At 40.3% G+C, this 17527-nt stretch overlaps 1 protein-coding gene and 1 non-coding gene across 3 annotated transcripts in view; both read right to left on the reverse strand.

The window, feature by feature from the left end:
• IPO7 (importin 7) overlaps positions 1-17527 on the reverse strand; it is a 64590-nt gene that overhangs the window by 3156 nt on the left and 43907 nt on the right. For both annotated transcript variants that reach the window (XM_033208175.1, XM_033208176.1), the window contains 12 exons: positions 14918-15007; positions 14351-14516; positions 13315-13475; positions 12143-12271; positions 9172-9238; positions 8962-9087; positions 7787-7884; positions 6457-6552; positions 5094-5314; positions 4794-4999; positions 2333-2539; positions 804-920 (listed from right to left, as the gene is read on the reverse strand). In XM_033208175.1, the coding sequence (XP_033064066.1) occupies positions 804-920; positions 2333-2539; positions 4794-4999; positions 5094-5314; positions 6457-6552; positions 7787-7884; positions 8962-9087; positions 9172-9238; positions 12143-12271; positions 13315-13475; positions 14351-14516; positions 14918-15007 (1684 nt within the window). The remainder of the gene's footprint in view (positions 1-803; positions 921-2332; positions 2540-4793; positions 5000-5093; positions 5315-6456; positions 6553-7786; positions 7885-8961; positions 9088-9171; positions 9239-12142; positions 12272-13314; positions 13476-14350; positions 14517-14917; positions 15008-17527) is intronic.
• Positions 14593-14774, reverse strand: LOC117081862. The gene has a single exon (XR_004436335.1). It is a non-coding gene; the product is annotated as a small nucleolar RNA SNORA23 (small nucleolar RNA).

Raw genomic sequence — 17527 nt, forward strand, 5'->3', positions numbered from 1 at the left:
GTTTTTTTGGAGATGGAGTCTCGCTCTATTGCTCAGGATGGAGTACAGCGGTGCAATCTCAACTCACTGCAACCTCCACCTCCTAGGTTCAAGCAATTCTCCTGCCTCAGCCTTCTGAGTAGCTGGGAATATAGGCATGTGCCACCATGTCCGGCGAATTTTTTGTATTTTAGTAGAGACAGTTTTGTCATGTTGCCCAGCCTGGTCTTAAACTCCTGAGCTCAGGCAGTCCACCCACCGTGGCCTCCCAAAGTGCTGGAATTATAGGCATGAGCCACCACGCCTGGCCCAACCATACTTAAAAATAAGCAAACTGGGGCTGGGCATGGTGGCTCACACCTGTACTCTCAGCGCTTTGGGAGGCCAAGGCGGGCGGATCACAAGGTCAGGGGATCAGTATCATGGCTAATACAGCAAAACCCCGTCTCTACTAAAAATACAAAAAATTAGCCAGGTGTAGTGGCGGGTGCCTGTAGTCCCAGCTACTTGGGAGGCTGAGGCAGGAGAATGGCGTGAACCCGGGATGCAGAGGTTGCCGTGAGCTGACATTGCGCCACTGCACTCCAGCCTGGGCGACAGACCAAAGCACCATCTCAAAAAAAAAAAAAAAAGGCAAACTGTAGCCAAAGCCAAAATTAAGTTATCAGTTATCCTGTATTAAATCCCTTAGATTAAATTCCTATCACCTGCAACAACTAACTATACCTTTTATATCATCTTAAATCATATAAAATTAAAAACCTGTAAAATTTTAAAGCTATAAAAGTCACTAATTAAAGAGAAGTTACGGTTAATTAACATACCATGGGCTGCTCTTCTTTGATCAGCCAGAGTTGCTATGTCCTGTAACTGTTTTCTTTGTTCTTCATTAAGACCGTGAGTCAGTGCCTGATACCACACAGGATTACGATTTTGAATAGCTATCAAAAAACAAAAACAAGGGAAAAACAACATGAATAAGAGAGGTTTGGTAGCTCTGTTCTATTCTACTCCTCCTACTCCATCCCGAGCCAATACTGAAATTCTGATCTATTTTATATTCTCCCAATAATTTCTAAAATTACTGTATTTGTGAAACAACAAATACAGGAATAAAAATTAATTACAGCTTATCTTTATGCCTCCAAAAACTCTAATCATTCTTACGATCCATCTCTCTAGCAAATAAGGATTCAGAGCCTAACTAGTTCTTATATAGTTAAGTAACAAACTAGGGAGACTTCAGGAATAAAGCTAACCCAACCATCTTAAAAGATTCAGAGCTAAAGCAACTTGAAAATCATCAAGGTTACTCTGGTACATGGGCCCTGTGTTAGGAACCATCCTTTAGCGAATAACATGGGGTGTTTGTCTACCAAGTACGAGGCACAGACACAAGTTAGGCACCTCAATCAGTTCTTGTTGCCATGTAGCTCAGAAATCAGCACTTTGTGCTTCTGCAACCTTGCATCAAAACTGCCTTGTCATGGGCTTAGAAGACTCAAATCCTTGGTTATCAGATAATGTATTATATCAAAGAATATATTCATCAGTTCCCAATGCATAGGATATGATTTATAACAGCAATTAACTCTGAGAGGAAAGGATGTTTCAAATACAGGGGAAATTTAATTTCTTAACGTGGATGGTAAAACACAGATGCTATGCCTTGTTGAAATCCAAGTAAATGATGGTAAAAACCAACCGGAACATAGTATTCTGAAGCCACATACACTGACACATTACAGGAATAGTGGACTTTTCCTGGAATATTTAACAGTGTATATGGCTCCAGAATCCTAGGCATATATAATTCAAAAATCTCAAGGTTAAATAAGTTGTTTAAAGCTAAAAATTTGATTATGCCAAAGGTGTTAATTTAGTAATAATAGATTAAATTAGTTAACATATCATAGAATATAGGAAAAAAAGAATTATAAGATCATATGCCATAAATGTTAATATACTCTAACAGGTAAGTATAGGTTTGGGCAGGGAAAAAGATACACACAAATAATAACATACAACAAACAGGTATACATGTAAGAGTGGTTGCTTCTGAGGAAAGCTGGGAGACTGGGAATCAGAAGTAGCAAAGAGGCACTGTCACTGTATACTTTTTTGAACTACATTATTTTCCTATAATCTTTCAAAATTACAATCTAAATGTAAAATAACAGGATGAATAAAGAATACTCAGAAACTATGGCAACCTTAGAAATAATTTTGGTTACTTTGCCTTACAAGCCTTTTCTAGTCTGGGTTTGACATCCTCCAAACTCTTCCTTTAAAGGGCAGAAACTACAACAGATTTGTTCAATGAAATGGATCCACATGTAATAAGTTGACTAACTTTGAAAGATAGCTTTAAATATCTGATACTCATCAACAGGGTTATCTTCATCATCAATGATTGTGGAATAGCCTTCCAGAGCAGTCTCTTCAGCATCATCTTCTTCCCAATCTTCATCATCTCCATCCTCACCAGCCTGCTTAGCCAGAATCTCCAAATATTCTTGCCCATCTTCATCAATATCATCTTCATCACTCCCCAGTTCCTCTGCCAAGTCATAATATAAGTACTTTCATAACAATGAGATCTTTTGTTACTCAGCAAATTGACAATCATCTCAATCACTGTCAGTAAATTACAAGTCACAACTGACAAGAGAGAGCTCTAGGAATTGGGGTTTAAATACATGTTCAACAATGAACAGAAATGAAAATTCCCATAGGAGTCCAAGAAAACCAACCTTGATTTAATGTATTCTTGATACCAGATATCTGAAAAAGGACTGCATATTATGAACACACTACCGTTAACACCCACCAAACCTTTTATAAGATTTTTTTAAAAGGCTAAGTTAGTAAATGATAAAAGACAAAAATGGCAATAACTTATCTTATTTCAAGTTGAAACCCTTACAATAATTTATCTTAATATTTTATCAATTTATACACTGATAGTGTACCATCTTATAGATAAAAAATATTTATCAACATTTAATTAACATAAAGAGCGATATCTCTCACTCTTAAAACATACTCTTAAAACAGGTATGCTTAGGTTTTAGAATTAATAGACGATAGGATGGATGTCTCCAATAAATTTAGTTAACATTAAGACCATAAATCCTTAGTACTTTAAAAATAAAATGAAAACCCCATAAATCTTGTAATAGTAAATATAATGATGTGTGTACCTTTGTTAATACTGTTAATTCAGTGCCATCTGCCAAGCCCTATGTTAAGTGTCAAGGATTCCCTCATGTAATCCCCAAAACTTTTTTTAAGAAATGGGGTTTCGGCCGGGCGCGGTGGCTCAAGCCTGTAATCCCAGCACTTTGGGAGGCCGAGACAGGCAGATCATGAGGTCAGGAGATCGAGACCATCCTGGCTAACACAGTGAAACCCTGTCTCTACTAAAAATACAAAAAACTAGCCGGGCGAGGTGGCGGGCGCCTGTAGTCCCAGCTACTCAGGAGGCTGAGGCAGGAGAATGGCGTGAACCCAGGAGGCAGAGCTTGCAGTGAGCTGAGATCCAGCCACTGCACTCCAGCCTGGGCGACAGAGCAAGACTCTGTCTCAAAAAAAAAAAAGAAAGAAAGAAAGAAATGGGGTTTCAGGGCAGGGTGCAGTGGCTCACGCCTATAATCCCAGCACTTTGGGAGGCCCTGGAGGGTGAATCATCTGAGGCCAGGAGTTTGAGACCAGCCTGGCCAACATAGTGAAATCCCGTCTCTACTAAAAATACAAAAATAACACTGGCATGGCGGCACGCACCTATAATCCCAGGTATTTGGGAGGCTGAGGCAAGAGAACTGCTTGAACCCAGAACGCAGAGGTTGCAGTGAGCAAAGATCGTGCCATTGCACTCCAGCCTGGGCAACAGGAGCCAAACTCTGTCTCAAAAACGAAACAAAACAAAACAAAAAGAAATGGGGTTTCACTATGTTGCCCAGGCTGGAATCAAACTCCTGGGCTGAAGCGAATCTGATTCCTCAGAGTCCGAAGTAGCTGGGACTACAGACTCATGCCACCTTATAAAAATTTACAAAAAAGGTTCATGTCACTTTATAAAAAAGGGAGCTATAATCTCTTGCTCTTAAGTGGACTCAGCACTTTTGTGAGAACTCTATAATAATTATATACAGAATTATTTGGCTTTGTAATACTTTCCCACAGTCGGATAGAAAACTTTTGAACAACTATATGACATCTCATTCATCTTTGTATCTACAGTGCTGCGAATGTATAAAATTAACAAATCTTTGTTGACTGCATACTATAATGATTTGAACTGCTCTACATGTTGGTGATACAGCTGAAGTTCCTGATTACATCACTCTAGTTAGAAGATAGGAAGCCTTTTCTGTGAATGAAAGCATTTGGGTATGATCCTACATACATACTTGGGAGAAGGGCTAGTGATGTTTTTTTCTTTTTCTTCTTTGTTTTTTTTTTTTAATCTGAGACGGAGTCTCGCTCTGTTGCCCAGGCTGGAGTGCAGTGATGCATGCAATCTTGGCTCACTGCAACCTCTGCCTCATGAGTTCAAGTGATTCTCCTGCCTCAGCCTCCCAAGTAGCTGGGACTACAAGTGCCCACCACTACACCCAGTTAATTTTTGTAATTTTAGTAGAGGTGGGGTTTCACCATACTGGCCAGGCTGGTCTCGAACTCCTGACCTTGTAATCCACCTGCCTCGGCCTCCCAAAATGCTGGGATTACAGGCATGAGCCACTGCGCCCGGCCCAGTCTGGTTATATTTCTAAGTAGATACATTTCGTCTTCTTCCACTGAAAATCCCTTACCAGTTTCATCATCATCTTCAGCTTCATCATCATCATCACTGTCATTCTCGTGTTCTGCATGGCAGGCATATGCTCTTTTCAATCCATTAAATAAAAGGATAAAAGCTGGCAAAATCTGTCCAGAAACCTGATTTAAAACCTGAGGTATCTGTTCCATATCAATAAGAGCACAGAGTCCAAGAACACACATCTTTCTGTCATGAAGCCTTAAAAAGAAAGAAAGAAAGAATTCTGTTTTCTTTTCTTAAGCAGAGTTCCTCGCAAAGCAAATGTAGTAAAATTGCAATATGTGTCACTTACCCCAAGAAACAGTCAACATCATTAAGCCACTGTGTAATAAAATGATTTGTAACTGGTTCAACATTATTAGGGAAACGAAGATTTTCTAAGGTATTGAGTAGTAGGTGTGGATTATAATACAAAGCTGCAATTGCAACTTGCAGACACATAGTTCGAAGTTCACTTGTCTTAACCTCTCTTGTCAGTCTTTCTAAGGCTGCTTCCACGAATAAGGGAATGCACTACAAAAAAAGATAGCAAGATATTCTAAGACTATAATTAATAGCATGCAAACTATTCTAAAAATATTAACTTCTTTGTTGCCTCAATTAACCCTATTGTAGCATTACATGACCAATATTTATTGCTGAGGCACTGTACTGGGAAATCTAATTTTAGAGAAAGTCTAGTAGTCTTCATGGAGCTATTAAAAGCTCACGACGGGCCGAGCGCCTGTAATCCCAGTACTTTGGGAGGCTGAGGCGGGCGGATCACAAGGTCAGGAGATGGAGACCATCCTGGCTAATATGGTGAAACCCCGTCTCTACTGAAAATACAAAAAATTAGTTGGGCGCGGTGGTGGGTGACTGTAGTTCCCGGCTACTTGGGAGGCTGAGGAAGGAGAATGCGTGAACCCGGGAGGTGGAGCTTGCAGTGAGTCAAGATCACGCCACTGCACTCCAGCCTGGGCGAAAGAGAGAGAATCCATCTCAAAAAAATATATAAAATAAATAAAAATAAAATAAATAAATTTTAAAAAGCTCACGACAATATCAATCATGCCTTCACAATGTTCCTATTAAAACTGACCATGGGCCGGGTGATGTGGCTCACGCCTGTAATCCCAGCACTTTGGGAGTCTGGGGCAGGCAGAACACTTGAGGTCAGGAGTTTGAGACTAGCCTGGCCAAAATGGCAAAACCCCATCTCTACTAAAAATATAAAAAATTAGCTGGGCATGGTGGCAGGCGCCTGTAATCCCAGCTACTCTGGAGGCTGAGGCAGAGAACTGCTTGAACCCAGAGGCAGAGGTTGCAGTGAGTTGAGATTGTGCCACTGCACTCCAGCCTGGGCGACACAGCGAGAGGTCTCAAAAAGAAAAAAAAAAAAAAAAATGACCATGGAAATTTAATTACTAAAGCTATCCAAAAAATCTTAAGCCAAAATTTACCTTTCATGATAACAAAGTAGCCATAAAATTTAGTCCAATTCCTATGTATTAAACATATGATCATTGTTATATATTAAATTTTAAACTAAAAATATTGTTTAGATGTCTCAAAAAACAAAAACATACAGAATATGCAACAAATGCCAAAAAATGAAGCAAGTGGAAGGAAAAGATTACCCCTCTGAACTACAAATCATCATTAGCCTCACTGACCTGGTCAATGCCACGCCCTTTGCACTGCAGAATGATGACCTCTAACAATTTTGCTGCATGACACTCTGCATCTTCTCCTGCAACTCCTGTAAGAACCTAATCAACACAGAATATAAACTGCAGTAAGGCTTTATCCTTTAAATCAGATATCTAAATCAAGGAAACGATTTCCTACCCTGTGTACAGACTCTGAGTATTACCTGAAGTATCCTAATTAAGATGAGTAACTGCAATATTCACTGCACAGATGAAAGTCTAAAGAATCTGGATAGCTCTGAGGATCTGGAACTGTCTGCCTCCTATCTTTCATAGTCTAGCCCTCTGGCCCTTTGTCTTTGTGATCAAAGTACCTATCCTGTAGTGCCATTCTGGATTACAGCAAGTTGACAACCACTAACTTCTCATACACAGGTGGTAGCTAAAACACCTAACCTTTCTCCTGTAAAGAACTACTTTCTAGGAGTAGTTTGTAGGAAACTCTTCTCTCTTTGAAAAAGAAAACAATAACAAACAAAAAAAAAAACAGTAGGGGAGAAAGGAATGGAGGGAGGAAGAGACAGCCTTTTGAGCGCAAATGTGGCCCTACGAACTCCACGTAAGAAACAAACGTGGACTTAAAAGCTAGTGAAAACTAGATGACTATAAACATTATGAATAAGTGTTCAGGAATAGAAATGTAGATAGTATAGGTATATCTCTGTTCCCAGAATATTAATATTAATAATATAATTGGCAGTAAACAATGACAAACATAACTAGATGATTATGTGTGCCTTTTGTGTTCAGAAGGGAGAGATGAGTGAAAGAAATCTAAAAACTTCATGGAGCAAATCATTTTCTAACGACCTACAACAGACATTGCTAGAAATTAAAATACTACCAATTACAGTGACTTTGATACTGATGGACTGCAGTTTATTTGTTTCCCCAACCAAACTGAAGGGAGACATTCATTCCCTATTGCTTGTTGTAAACCTATAGCTGCTAAGCTTTTCCTTTATAAAACATCTCTATCCATTCCTAATCCTTTCAAAAATCTCTCAAATTATTGACCCTTTCCTTCTTTTGATTCCATAAGACTATGTTAGTTAAACTCCAGGCACTCTAAAATTCAAAAACAAATTCCAAGTGTCAGAGGGCACACAAAAGACATATATTTATCAAAGCTGTGGCATCTAGGGACCAACGACTTTTAACTTTTAAAGCCCTTAATTCTGTCAGATCTATGTTTACACATTTATTACTACAATGTAGTATCACATGAGTCCTCACAATTTCATACATTTTATAGCAGAAGCCTCATGAAATCTGATATATAAAAATGACCTACCTTTTTGCACATACTGTATATCATTTCAAGATACTTGGTGTCAGACAGAAGTGTGTCTGTATCAACTGTTACATAATTATGAAGGAGGGGCATCATATCTATATTAATAAAAAACATCAGTTATACATCTTTAGTAATACAAATGCTTTATCTTTGTTTTTGAAAAATTTCCTTAGAAAAAGGCAAATCTATGAGATCACTTTGTCTCTAACATTCACCTTTTTTTGGGGGGAGGGGTAGACACTCTCACTCTGTTGCCCAGGATGGAGTGCAGTGGTGTGATTAAAACTCACTGTAACCCCAAACCCTGGAGTCAGGTGATCCTCCCACCTTAGCTTCCCAGGTAGCTGGGACTACAGGCACACTCCATCTCGCCTGATTAATTTAAAAGTGTTTTTAGAGACAGGGTCTAATAGCCCAGGCTGGTTGAGAACTTCTGGACTGAAGTGCTTTCCTGCCTTCCCAAAGTGCTGGGATTACAGGCGTGATCCACTAAGCCTGGGCTTAACATTCAGTTTTAATTAAAATATATTCATTTATAATTAAATGCAGAAATGAACCTATTATGAAAGTGATTTTCTTTGTACTTAGTTAAACATAAAAATTACAGACACATTTTTACATTTATATGGAGAAGATTATGAGGGGGTATGTGGGTATGTATGTGTGTTAACAAAGAATAAACCTATAATAACTAAATTATATAGCAGAAATCAATACCATGCGTCACCACTGAGCATTAACTTCTATTGATAACTCTTCCGAACAGTGAAGCAGTCTGAACACTCTAAAGTGTACGTTCAGGCTGGGCACAGTGGCTCAGCCTTTAATCCCAGCACTTCAGGAGGCTGAGGCAGGAGGATCACCTCAGGTCGGGAGTTTGAGACCAGCCTGACCAATATGGAGAAACTCCATCTCTACTAAAAATACAAAATTAGCCGGGCATGGTGGTACATGCCTGTAATCCCAGCTACTTGGGAGGCTGAGGCAGGAGAATCACTTGAACCCAGGAGGCATAGGTTGCAGTGAGCCGAGATCGCGCCATTGCACTCCAGCCTTGGCAACAAGAGTGAAACACCGTCTCAAAAAAAAAAAAAAAAAGTGTACGTTCAAACGATAAGCTACAAATACAAAGCAGGGAAACCCCTCAGTATTTCCATGCTGATTTGACTCACCTGTAAAGTAATCAAAGCCATCTTGCTGAAAGACTTCAAATACAAGGGGTAGTAGCTGCCACATCTGTGGAGACACTTGTTGACATGTCAAACTGTGCGCTAAAGAGAAGATCTCCTCATAGAATTCTAAAAGAGAATAGTGAGTCATTAGGAAAATGCTTGCTCATGTGAAACAGCACTAAATTCTTAGCACAATCAGAGGTATAATACCTAAGACATGCTGTTGTAAAACAGTACCAATGACCTGCAAGCAGATTCCCTCAAGCTGTTGGGTTATCTAAAAGAGAAGAAGAAAAAATCATATGCAGTTACAGCCCAGTAAATGGCTTAGTAAGATAACGTATACTATAATTCAGTACACTTAAATATAAAGTCAATATTGTGAAAAAATTAAGTCTTTGTTTTAAAATGACTTACACATTATGAAATTGTGATCTCAGATAAAAATAGAATGAAATACCATTACATTGAGAAAAACACAAGGAATGGCCAGCTTAAATTTACCTAAAAAGGAAAAAACAACATTCTCAAAAAATGCAAACAACTATGAAAATAAAGGAGTTGGCCGGGTGCGGTGGCTTAAGCCTGTAATCCCAGCAGTTTGGGAAGCCAAGGCAGGTGAATCACCTGAGGTCAGGAGTTTGTCACCAGCCTGGCCAGCATGGTGAAACCCCGTCTCTACTAAAAATACAAAAAATTAGCCAGGCATGGTGGTGGGTGCCTGTAATCCCAGCTACTTGGGAGGCTTAGGTAGGAGAATCTCTTGAACCTGGGAGGCAGAGATTGCAGTGAGTCGAGTGCCATTGCACTCCAGCCTGGGCAACAAGAGCAAAACTCCATCTCAAAAAAAAAGAAAGGAATTACAACCATTCTGAAGATAGCACATCTGTTATGTGCAAATAGAGATTAATCAAGCTCAATGTATGAAAAGTCACTGTCAATGACTTACAGAGAAATTATCTGAAGGAAGGCATTATTGCTACGAATCTCAATAATCCTTAAGTCACCTTAGTTTTTCAAAGTGTATTAGATATAGGGAACCACGGAATCTGAACTCAACCCCCAACTCAAGACTGACAGGAAATACAAATTCCTCTGTAACTGTCAATATAGTCCTAAATTAGACCCCAAATCCCTGAGGGCCATAAGAATGTTAAGGGGAGGAAGGGTAAAATAATATCCACTAATCAGATATAAAAGCAAGACATCCATTTCAAATACACAGAACTTAATACATTTACAACTCCTTAAATAGAATAAACAATTCATCTGTTAAAACATAAAGCACATATAGGATTGGTCATGGCTTCTGCTTATATCCAATTATAATGCAGAATACAAAAACAGTTTACGTGGCTGGTGTGGTGGCTCATACCTGTAATCTCTGCACTTTGGGAGGCCAATAGAGGTGGGTCACTTGAGGCCACCAGTTCCAGACCTGCCTGCCAAAATGGTGAAACCCTATCTCTACTAAAAATAGAAAAATTAGCTGGGCGTGGTGGTGCATGCCTGTAGTCCCAGTTACTCAGGAGGCTGAGGCAGGAGAATCACTTGAACCTGGGAGGCAGAGACTGCAGTGAGCCAAGATGGTGCCACTGTACTCCTGCCTAGGCAACAAAGGGAGACTCCGTCTCAAAATAACAAGCTTAGTGAAAAACCTCATGCTGTAAAAGGCAACGTGCAGATAATCTGAAAACATGTTATTTATGGATAAAAGATATATTACATTACAAGCATCTGCACAGCAATTATAAACACCAAATTCATGACAGTGTTACTGATACAGGAAGAAAGGAAGTAGGGAAAAGGGGTTAGGAAGTGGTCCCCTGAGGGCTTTCAACTACATCATCTGAAATTGTTTTTCTCTTCTCTTTTCTCCTTCCTTTCTCTTTCTCCTCCTTTGTTTCTTTTCTGACGCAGTGTCTCGCTCTGTTGCCCAGGCTGGAGTGCAGTGGCGCGATCTTGGCTCACTGCAGCCTCTGCCTCTCAGGTTCAAGTGATTCTCCTGCCTCAGCCTGCCAAGTAGTTGGGATTACAGGTGCCTGTCACCACGCCCAGCTAATTTTTTGTATTTTTAGTAGAGACAGGGGTTTCACCATGTTGGCTAGGCTGGTCTCGAACTCCTGACCTCAGGTGATCTGCCAACCTTGGCCTCTCAAAGTGCTGGGATTATAGGCATGAGCCACTGCGCCCGGCCGCCCAATAATGGATTTTTAAAAAATGGAATTATTTAAAACATACAGAAAAGAGTAAATAAGAAGAAAACTATAACCAAAACTTCTTAATCACCTAAACTTTATTACATTTTTAACACTTAAAATATTTCCTTTATCTTAAGAAAAACAATTTCAGGGCCAGGTGCAGTGACCATTGCAATCCAGCCTGGGCAACAGAGCAAGACTCTGTCTCCAAAAAAAAAAAAAAATCTATTATTACGGCCGGGCGTGGTGGCACAAGCCTGTAACCCCAGCACTTTGGGAGGCCGAGACGGGCAGATCACGAGGTCAGAAGATCGAGACCATCCTGGCTAACACGGTGAAACCCCGTCTCTACTAAAAAAATACAAAAAACTAGCCGGGCAAGGTGGCGGGCGCCTGTAGTCCCAGCTACTTGGGAGGCTGAGGCAGGAGAATGGCGTGAACCCGGGAGGCGGAGCTTGCAGTAAGCTGAGATCCGGCCACTGCACTCCAGCCTGGGCGACAGAGCGAGACTCCGTCTCAAAAAAAAAAAAAATCTATTATTACAATTCTTACTTTTCCAAAAGACAACTAGAAAACTAGGAAGATGGTAGTAATAGTTGCATAACAATATGAATATACTTAATATTACTGAACTATATACTTAAAAATGGTTAGGATTGTAAATGCTATGCATATGTCACCAAAATTTTTCAAAGAAAAAGAAAACTAAGAAAAATATTTTTTTTTCCTGAGAACCACCATATTTCTGGATCTGAGAAAACATAACGAGGAGCCAAAATCCTGAGCCCTAAAATGGCAAAACAAATACTTGCTTCCTATTCCTTCTACTAATACTTTAGAACTTAAAATATAATGTACCAATCTTATCTTTAAAAGAGAAAATGGCAAAAACACAGTACATGAGATGCCAGAGAGATATCAGAGCCCTCTAAAAAGCATAAAATGGCTTGAAAAACTGCAACACTACATCATCTTCTTACCTCTTTATGATCTTCAACTACACTAAGAAGTGTATCAATTGTATTCAGAATTCCCATAGCAGTAACTGCTTTGTCATCACTACCTTCTTCATCTGGCCCCGTCTGGATTACTTGGTTAAATGTCATTGCCTAGATTCAAGAGAATATAACTCAAGTTTGTCACTGAGGCATTATAAACATGTTTTCGTCTAAGACTTTTAATTATTAGAACGTTCTCATTGGGATACCACAACAAATCAATGTCTCCAAATTGATTAATGATCATAAAGAGCTTAAGCTCTATAATCAAATAGTCTACTCATTGGTTGATCTTAAACAAGCTACTTGACTTCTCTTGACCTTTTCTGCATGCCACTTTGGGGATTTCATAGATAACGTATGAGGACTAAATGAGGCAAGGTATAAAAAGTACTTAATATTATGAATAGTTTTCATTAATATTACTGGTTAACACTTGACAGTGTCCAAATAAAAGCATATTTTATCATCAAGGGAGTCACTGATTTATCTTTTGTAAAATTCAATCGATTATTTTGAGCATTCCAGGCCACTACACAGATAGTCATGCTGCAGCCTGAGGCAGTAGTTAAGAACAAGTACTGTGAAGGCCCATCTATAAATCCTAACACCACCCTGCCTAGCTTAGGCAATTAACCATTTTATACCTCACATTTTCTCTGTAAAACAGGAATAATTCTGACACACGATTGTGTTAGAATTAAGTAACTTAAGTGTCTCTCAAGGGCTTTATGTGCTACACAGTAATGTCGGTGAAGTATCTGCTATAAAGCAGGGGTCCCCAATCTCCAGGCTGTGGACTGGTACCAGTCCATGGCCTGTTAGGACCAGTAGATAAGTGGTGGGTGAGTGAGCATTACTCCCGGAAATTCTCATAGGAGTGCAAACCCTACTATGAAATGTGCATTCAAGGATCTAGGTTGCACACTCCTTATGAGAAACCACTGCCTGCCTGATGATAAGAGGTGGAACAGTTTCATCCCAAAGCCATCTCCCGCAGACCATCTGTGGAAAAATTATCTTCCACAAAACCAATCCCAAGTGCCAAGAATGTTGGCTGCTATAAGGTAAGGCAAGTCACTTGTGACACAACCTGAAACATACTGAGAGCTACATTAAAATGCTTGCAAAAATGATAGGTTCAAACAACATACCAAATGTTGTGTCATTTCTACTGCAATAGGAGTAACTTCTTCACTATATTCACAGATCATTTTCTGAATTACATTGGTAAGGTCATCATTTTCTGTTTCTCTTATAATATGAAGAAGAGCCTGCATTACAGGTCTGATGAATGGCGTGATATATTCTTTAGCTGTAAGAGAAAGAGTAAAAAACTTGCATAAAACACCTAAAATTTCGGCCGGGCGTGGTGGCTCAAGCCTGTAATCCCAGCACTTTGGGAGGCTGAGACGAGCGGATCCGGAGGTCAGGAGATCAAGACCATCCTGGCTAACACGGTGAAACCCCGTCTCTACTAAAAAATACAAAAAATTAGCTGGGCGATGTGGCGGGCGCCTGTAGTCCCAGCTACTTGGGAGGCTGAGGCAGGAGAATGGCGTAAACCCCGGAGGCGGAGCTTGCAGTGAGCTGAGATCCGGCCACTGCACTTCAGCCTGGGCGACAGAGCGAGACTCCGTCTCAAAAAAAAAAAAAAAAACACCTAAGACTTCTTAAAACCTGGTATAACAAATATCAATGAGTTTTTTAAAAAGCACTTTCTCATAAAAAGCAAGTATGCCAAGTTTCTAGGATTATGGCTTTTTACAATTACTACATATATAGTTATAGATATATAGTAACTATATATAACATATATAACTATATATATAACTATATTTTATATGTGTGTGTGTGTATATATTTTTTGTTGTTGTTTATAAGAGGCAGGGTTTTGCTCTGTTGCCCAGGCTGGAGGGCAGTGACAATCACAGCACACTGCAGCCTCAAACTGCTGGGCTTGAGTGATCCTGCTGCCTCAGATTCCCAAGTAGCTGGCACTACAGGTACATGCCACTATGTTCAGTTAATTTTTTTTAAGTTTTTTTGTAGAGATGTTACCCAGGCTGGTCTTGAACACCTGGCTTCAAGTGCTCTTCCCACCTAATCCTACCAAAGTGCTAAGATTACAGGTGTGACCCACCGCACCTGGCCAACATTCACTTTTCTTGACATACACAAATCCTTTACCTTTTTCTTGATTGCTGATCAATACTTGAAGAGCAATGGCAGCTTCCACTTTCACAGGCATTTCTCTATCATCAATCAGACATCTTCTTGTTAGCTCTAAGGCCGTCTGAAGGTTCTGATCACTTTTGAACTTCACTTCACAAAAATAGTGAAGTACCCAGCAAGCCTTTTGTAAAAACACAGTGAGTTAGTGTAGATACCTTACCTTAAATTCCCCCAAGCTAATCTCTATTCCCTGAGTTCTGTGTGTGGGAATTTGGAGGCTGGCCAGTGGTAGATGTGTCCAGAGACAACACTAGACCAGTACTATGATCCCAAGTTACTCTTTGGCTGCATGACGTTTGTGTGGATAGCAAGATCTGAATGCAAAACACAGACAGACACTGCTACCAGACACAGATGGAACCTATGCACACATTACAGCAGCCATGTAAAGATTTACATTAAACAGAAACCTAAAATAAAACACAGCCTTCAAAGTGAACATTTCAAAGTTTCAATACAAAAGTCCAAAGAATCATTCATTACAAGACAAAATTATATAAATAATGTAGCTTTAAAACATACCCTTGCTCTCATGTAGCCTAGTTCACTGCTGAAGAGAGGGAATACATGATTCTGCAACATGTATTCCATCTGATCTTTATAGATCTTTTTCTGTAAATATAAACAACAGTTATTTTGATACAGTTCCAAATATAATCATCTCAATTTCCAAACAGATATAACACTGTTAAAAATGACTATTAATGTTACATATATTTATGCTCATTCTTTGAACCCCAGAATCCACAACCAATTTTCTTTTTTTTTTTTTTGAGACGGAGTCTTGCTCTGCCGCCCAGGCTGGAGTGCAGTGGCCGGATCTCAGCTCACTGCAAGCTCCGCCTCCCAGGTTCACGCCATTCTCCTGTCTCAGCCTCCCGAGTAGCTGGGACTACAGGCGCCCGCCTCGTCACCCGGCTAGTTTTTTGTATTTTCTATTAGAGACGGGGTTTCACCGTATTAGCCAGGATGGTCTCGATCTCCTGACCTCGTGATCCGCCCATCTCGGCCTCCCAAAGTGCTGGGATTACAGGCTTGAGCCACCGCGCCCGGCCCACAACCAATTTTCTTTTTCTTTTTTTTTTTTTTTTGAGATGGAGTCTTGCTCTGTTGCCCAGGCTGTAGTGCTGTGGCCAGATCTCAGCTCACTGCAAGCTCCGCCTCCCGGGTTTAGGCCATTCTCCTGCCTCAGCCTCCCGAGTAGCTGGGACTACAGGTGCCCGCCACCTCGCCCGGCTAATTTTTTGTATTTTTAGTAGAGACCGGGTTTCACCGTGTTAGCCAGGATGGTCTCGATCTCCTGACCTCGTGATCCGCCCGTCTCGGCCTCCCAAAGTGCTGGGATTACAGGCTTGAGCCACCGCGCCCGGCCCAATTTTCTTATTCCAGAACTTCACTACCAAAAACCACTAAACACATTTTTACATGCTTTTATATTCCTTGATTAGAAAGCCATTATGCCAAATCTTACCAGCAATAGTGTTTGAGTGTTGTAAGTTTGGTTAATTTTATTTGTTACTATGAAACTTTTATAATTAAAAAACTTCTCTGGTTGAAAATTTCTGGTTGAAAATAACATAACCTGAGAAAAATCCTGCTTTCAAACTAATAAACTGGCTATCTAAAAAGGCAGACTCTTTTTTTTTTTTTGAGACGGAGTCTCACTCTGTCGCCCAGGCTGGAATCCAGTGGTACAATTTTGGCTCACTGCAACCTCCACCTCCTGGGTTCAAGTGATTCTCTAAAAAGGCACTCTCAATACTCAAGGTGGGTATTTTCTAAGTGCAAAGAAGCTTTTTACAAGAGTTCCTTAAACTGCACATTAAATCAACATTAAAAATGTAAGACACTTATATATCAACACTTACCTAATCAAACATGACAACTTAATGCATTGTGAGACCCTGGACTGGGTCATGGAACAGAAAAAAGGACACAGTGGGAAATCTTGTGAAATTTTAAAAAGGTCCATAGATTAGTTGATAGTATCAACTCAAAATCAACTTCATGTTTTTGATAACTGTGCCTCTACCTATGTAAGGTATTATCCCTAAGTGAAGCTGAGCGAAAGGTAAGAATAGATAAACCTGAACGTGCCAAGAGAACTCACTTAATTCTCAGCCTTCTATACCACAAATGATTAGAATGTCTTTAATATATACTTTATAAACAAAGAGAAGGATGGGTGAACACGTATAGAAAAGATGAAAGACGGCCAGGTGCAGTGGCTCATGCCTGTAATCCCAGCATTTTGAGAGGCCAAGACGGGTGGATCACCTGAGTTCAGGAGTTCGAGACCACCTGGCCAACATGGTGAAACCCCATCTCTACTGAAAATACAAAAATTAGCTGGTGTGGTGGCTGATGTCTGCAGTCCCAGCTACTCAGGAGGTTGAGGCAGGAGAATCGCTTGAACTCAGGAGGTGGAGGTTGTAGTGAGCAGAGATCACGCCACTGCACTCCAGCCTGTATGACAGAGCGAGGCTCCATTTCCAAAAAACGAAAAGATAAAAGATACAATGACTAAATATTCTATGAATATTTAGTGCTTGGCTTTAGAATGTAAAGATTTCTAACAACTCAATTATAAAAGACAACCCGATTAAAAATGAGCAAGGGTTAGGCCTGGTGGCTCACGCCTGTAATCCTGGCACCTTGGGAGGCTGAGGTGGGCGGATCACCTGAAGCCAGGAGTTCCGAGACCAGCCTGGCCAACTTGGCAAAACCCCATCTCTACTAAAAATACAAAAATAAGGCTGGTGGTGGGCACCTGAGGCATGAGAATCCTCATGGTTGCAGTGAGTTGAGACTGTGCCACTGCACTCCAGCATATAGGGAGGTGGGGCCGGAAAGCTCAGCTTCTTGGGAGGCTAAGGCAGGAGAATCACTTGAACCCGGGAGACTGGTGGCTGCGAGCCGAGATCTCACCACTGCACTCCAACCTAGGTGACAGAATAAGACTCCATCTCAAAAAAACAAACAAACAAAAAGTCAAGCAATGTTTTTGGGGCAAGCAATTTGAATAGATATTCTCTAAAGAAAATATACAAATGGACAATAAGCACATGAAAAGTTTCAAAGCCACAGAGAGATACTACTTCACATTCACTAGGATGGCTATAATCAAAATAT

Source organism: Trachypithecus francoisi, unplaced genomic scaffold (assembly GCF_009764315.1).
Source record: "Trachypithecus francoisi isolate TF-2019V2 unplaced genomic scaffold, Tfra_2.0 Lachesis_group8, whole genome shotgun sequence".
In the NCBI taxonomy this organism is placed as follows: Eukaryota; Metazoa; Chordata; class Mammalia; order Primates; family Cercopithecidae; genus Trachypithecus; species Trachypithecus francoisi.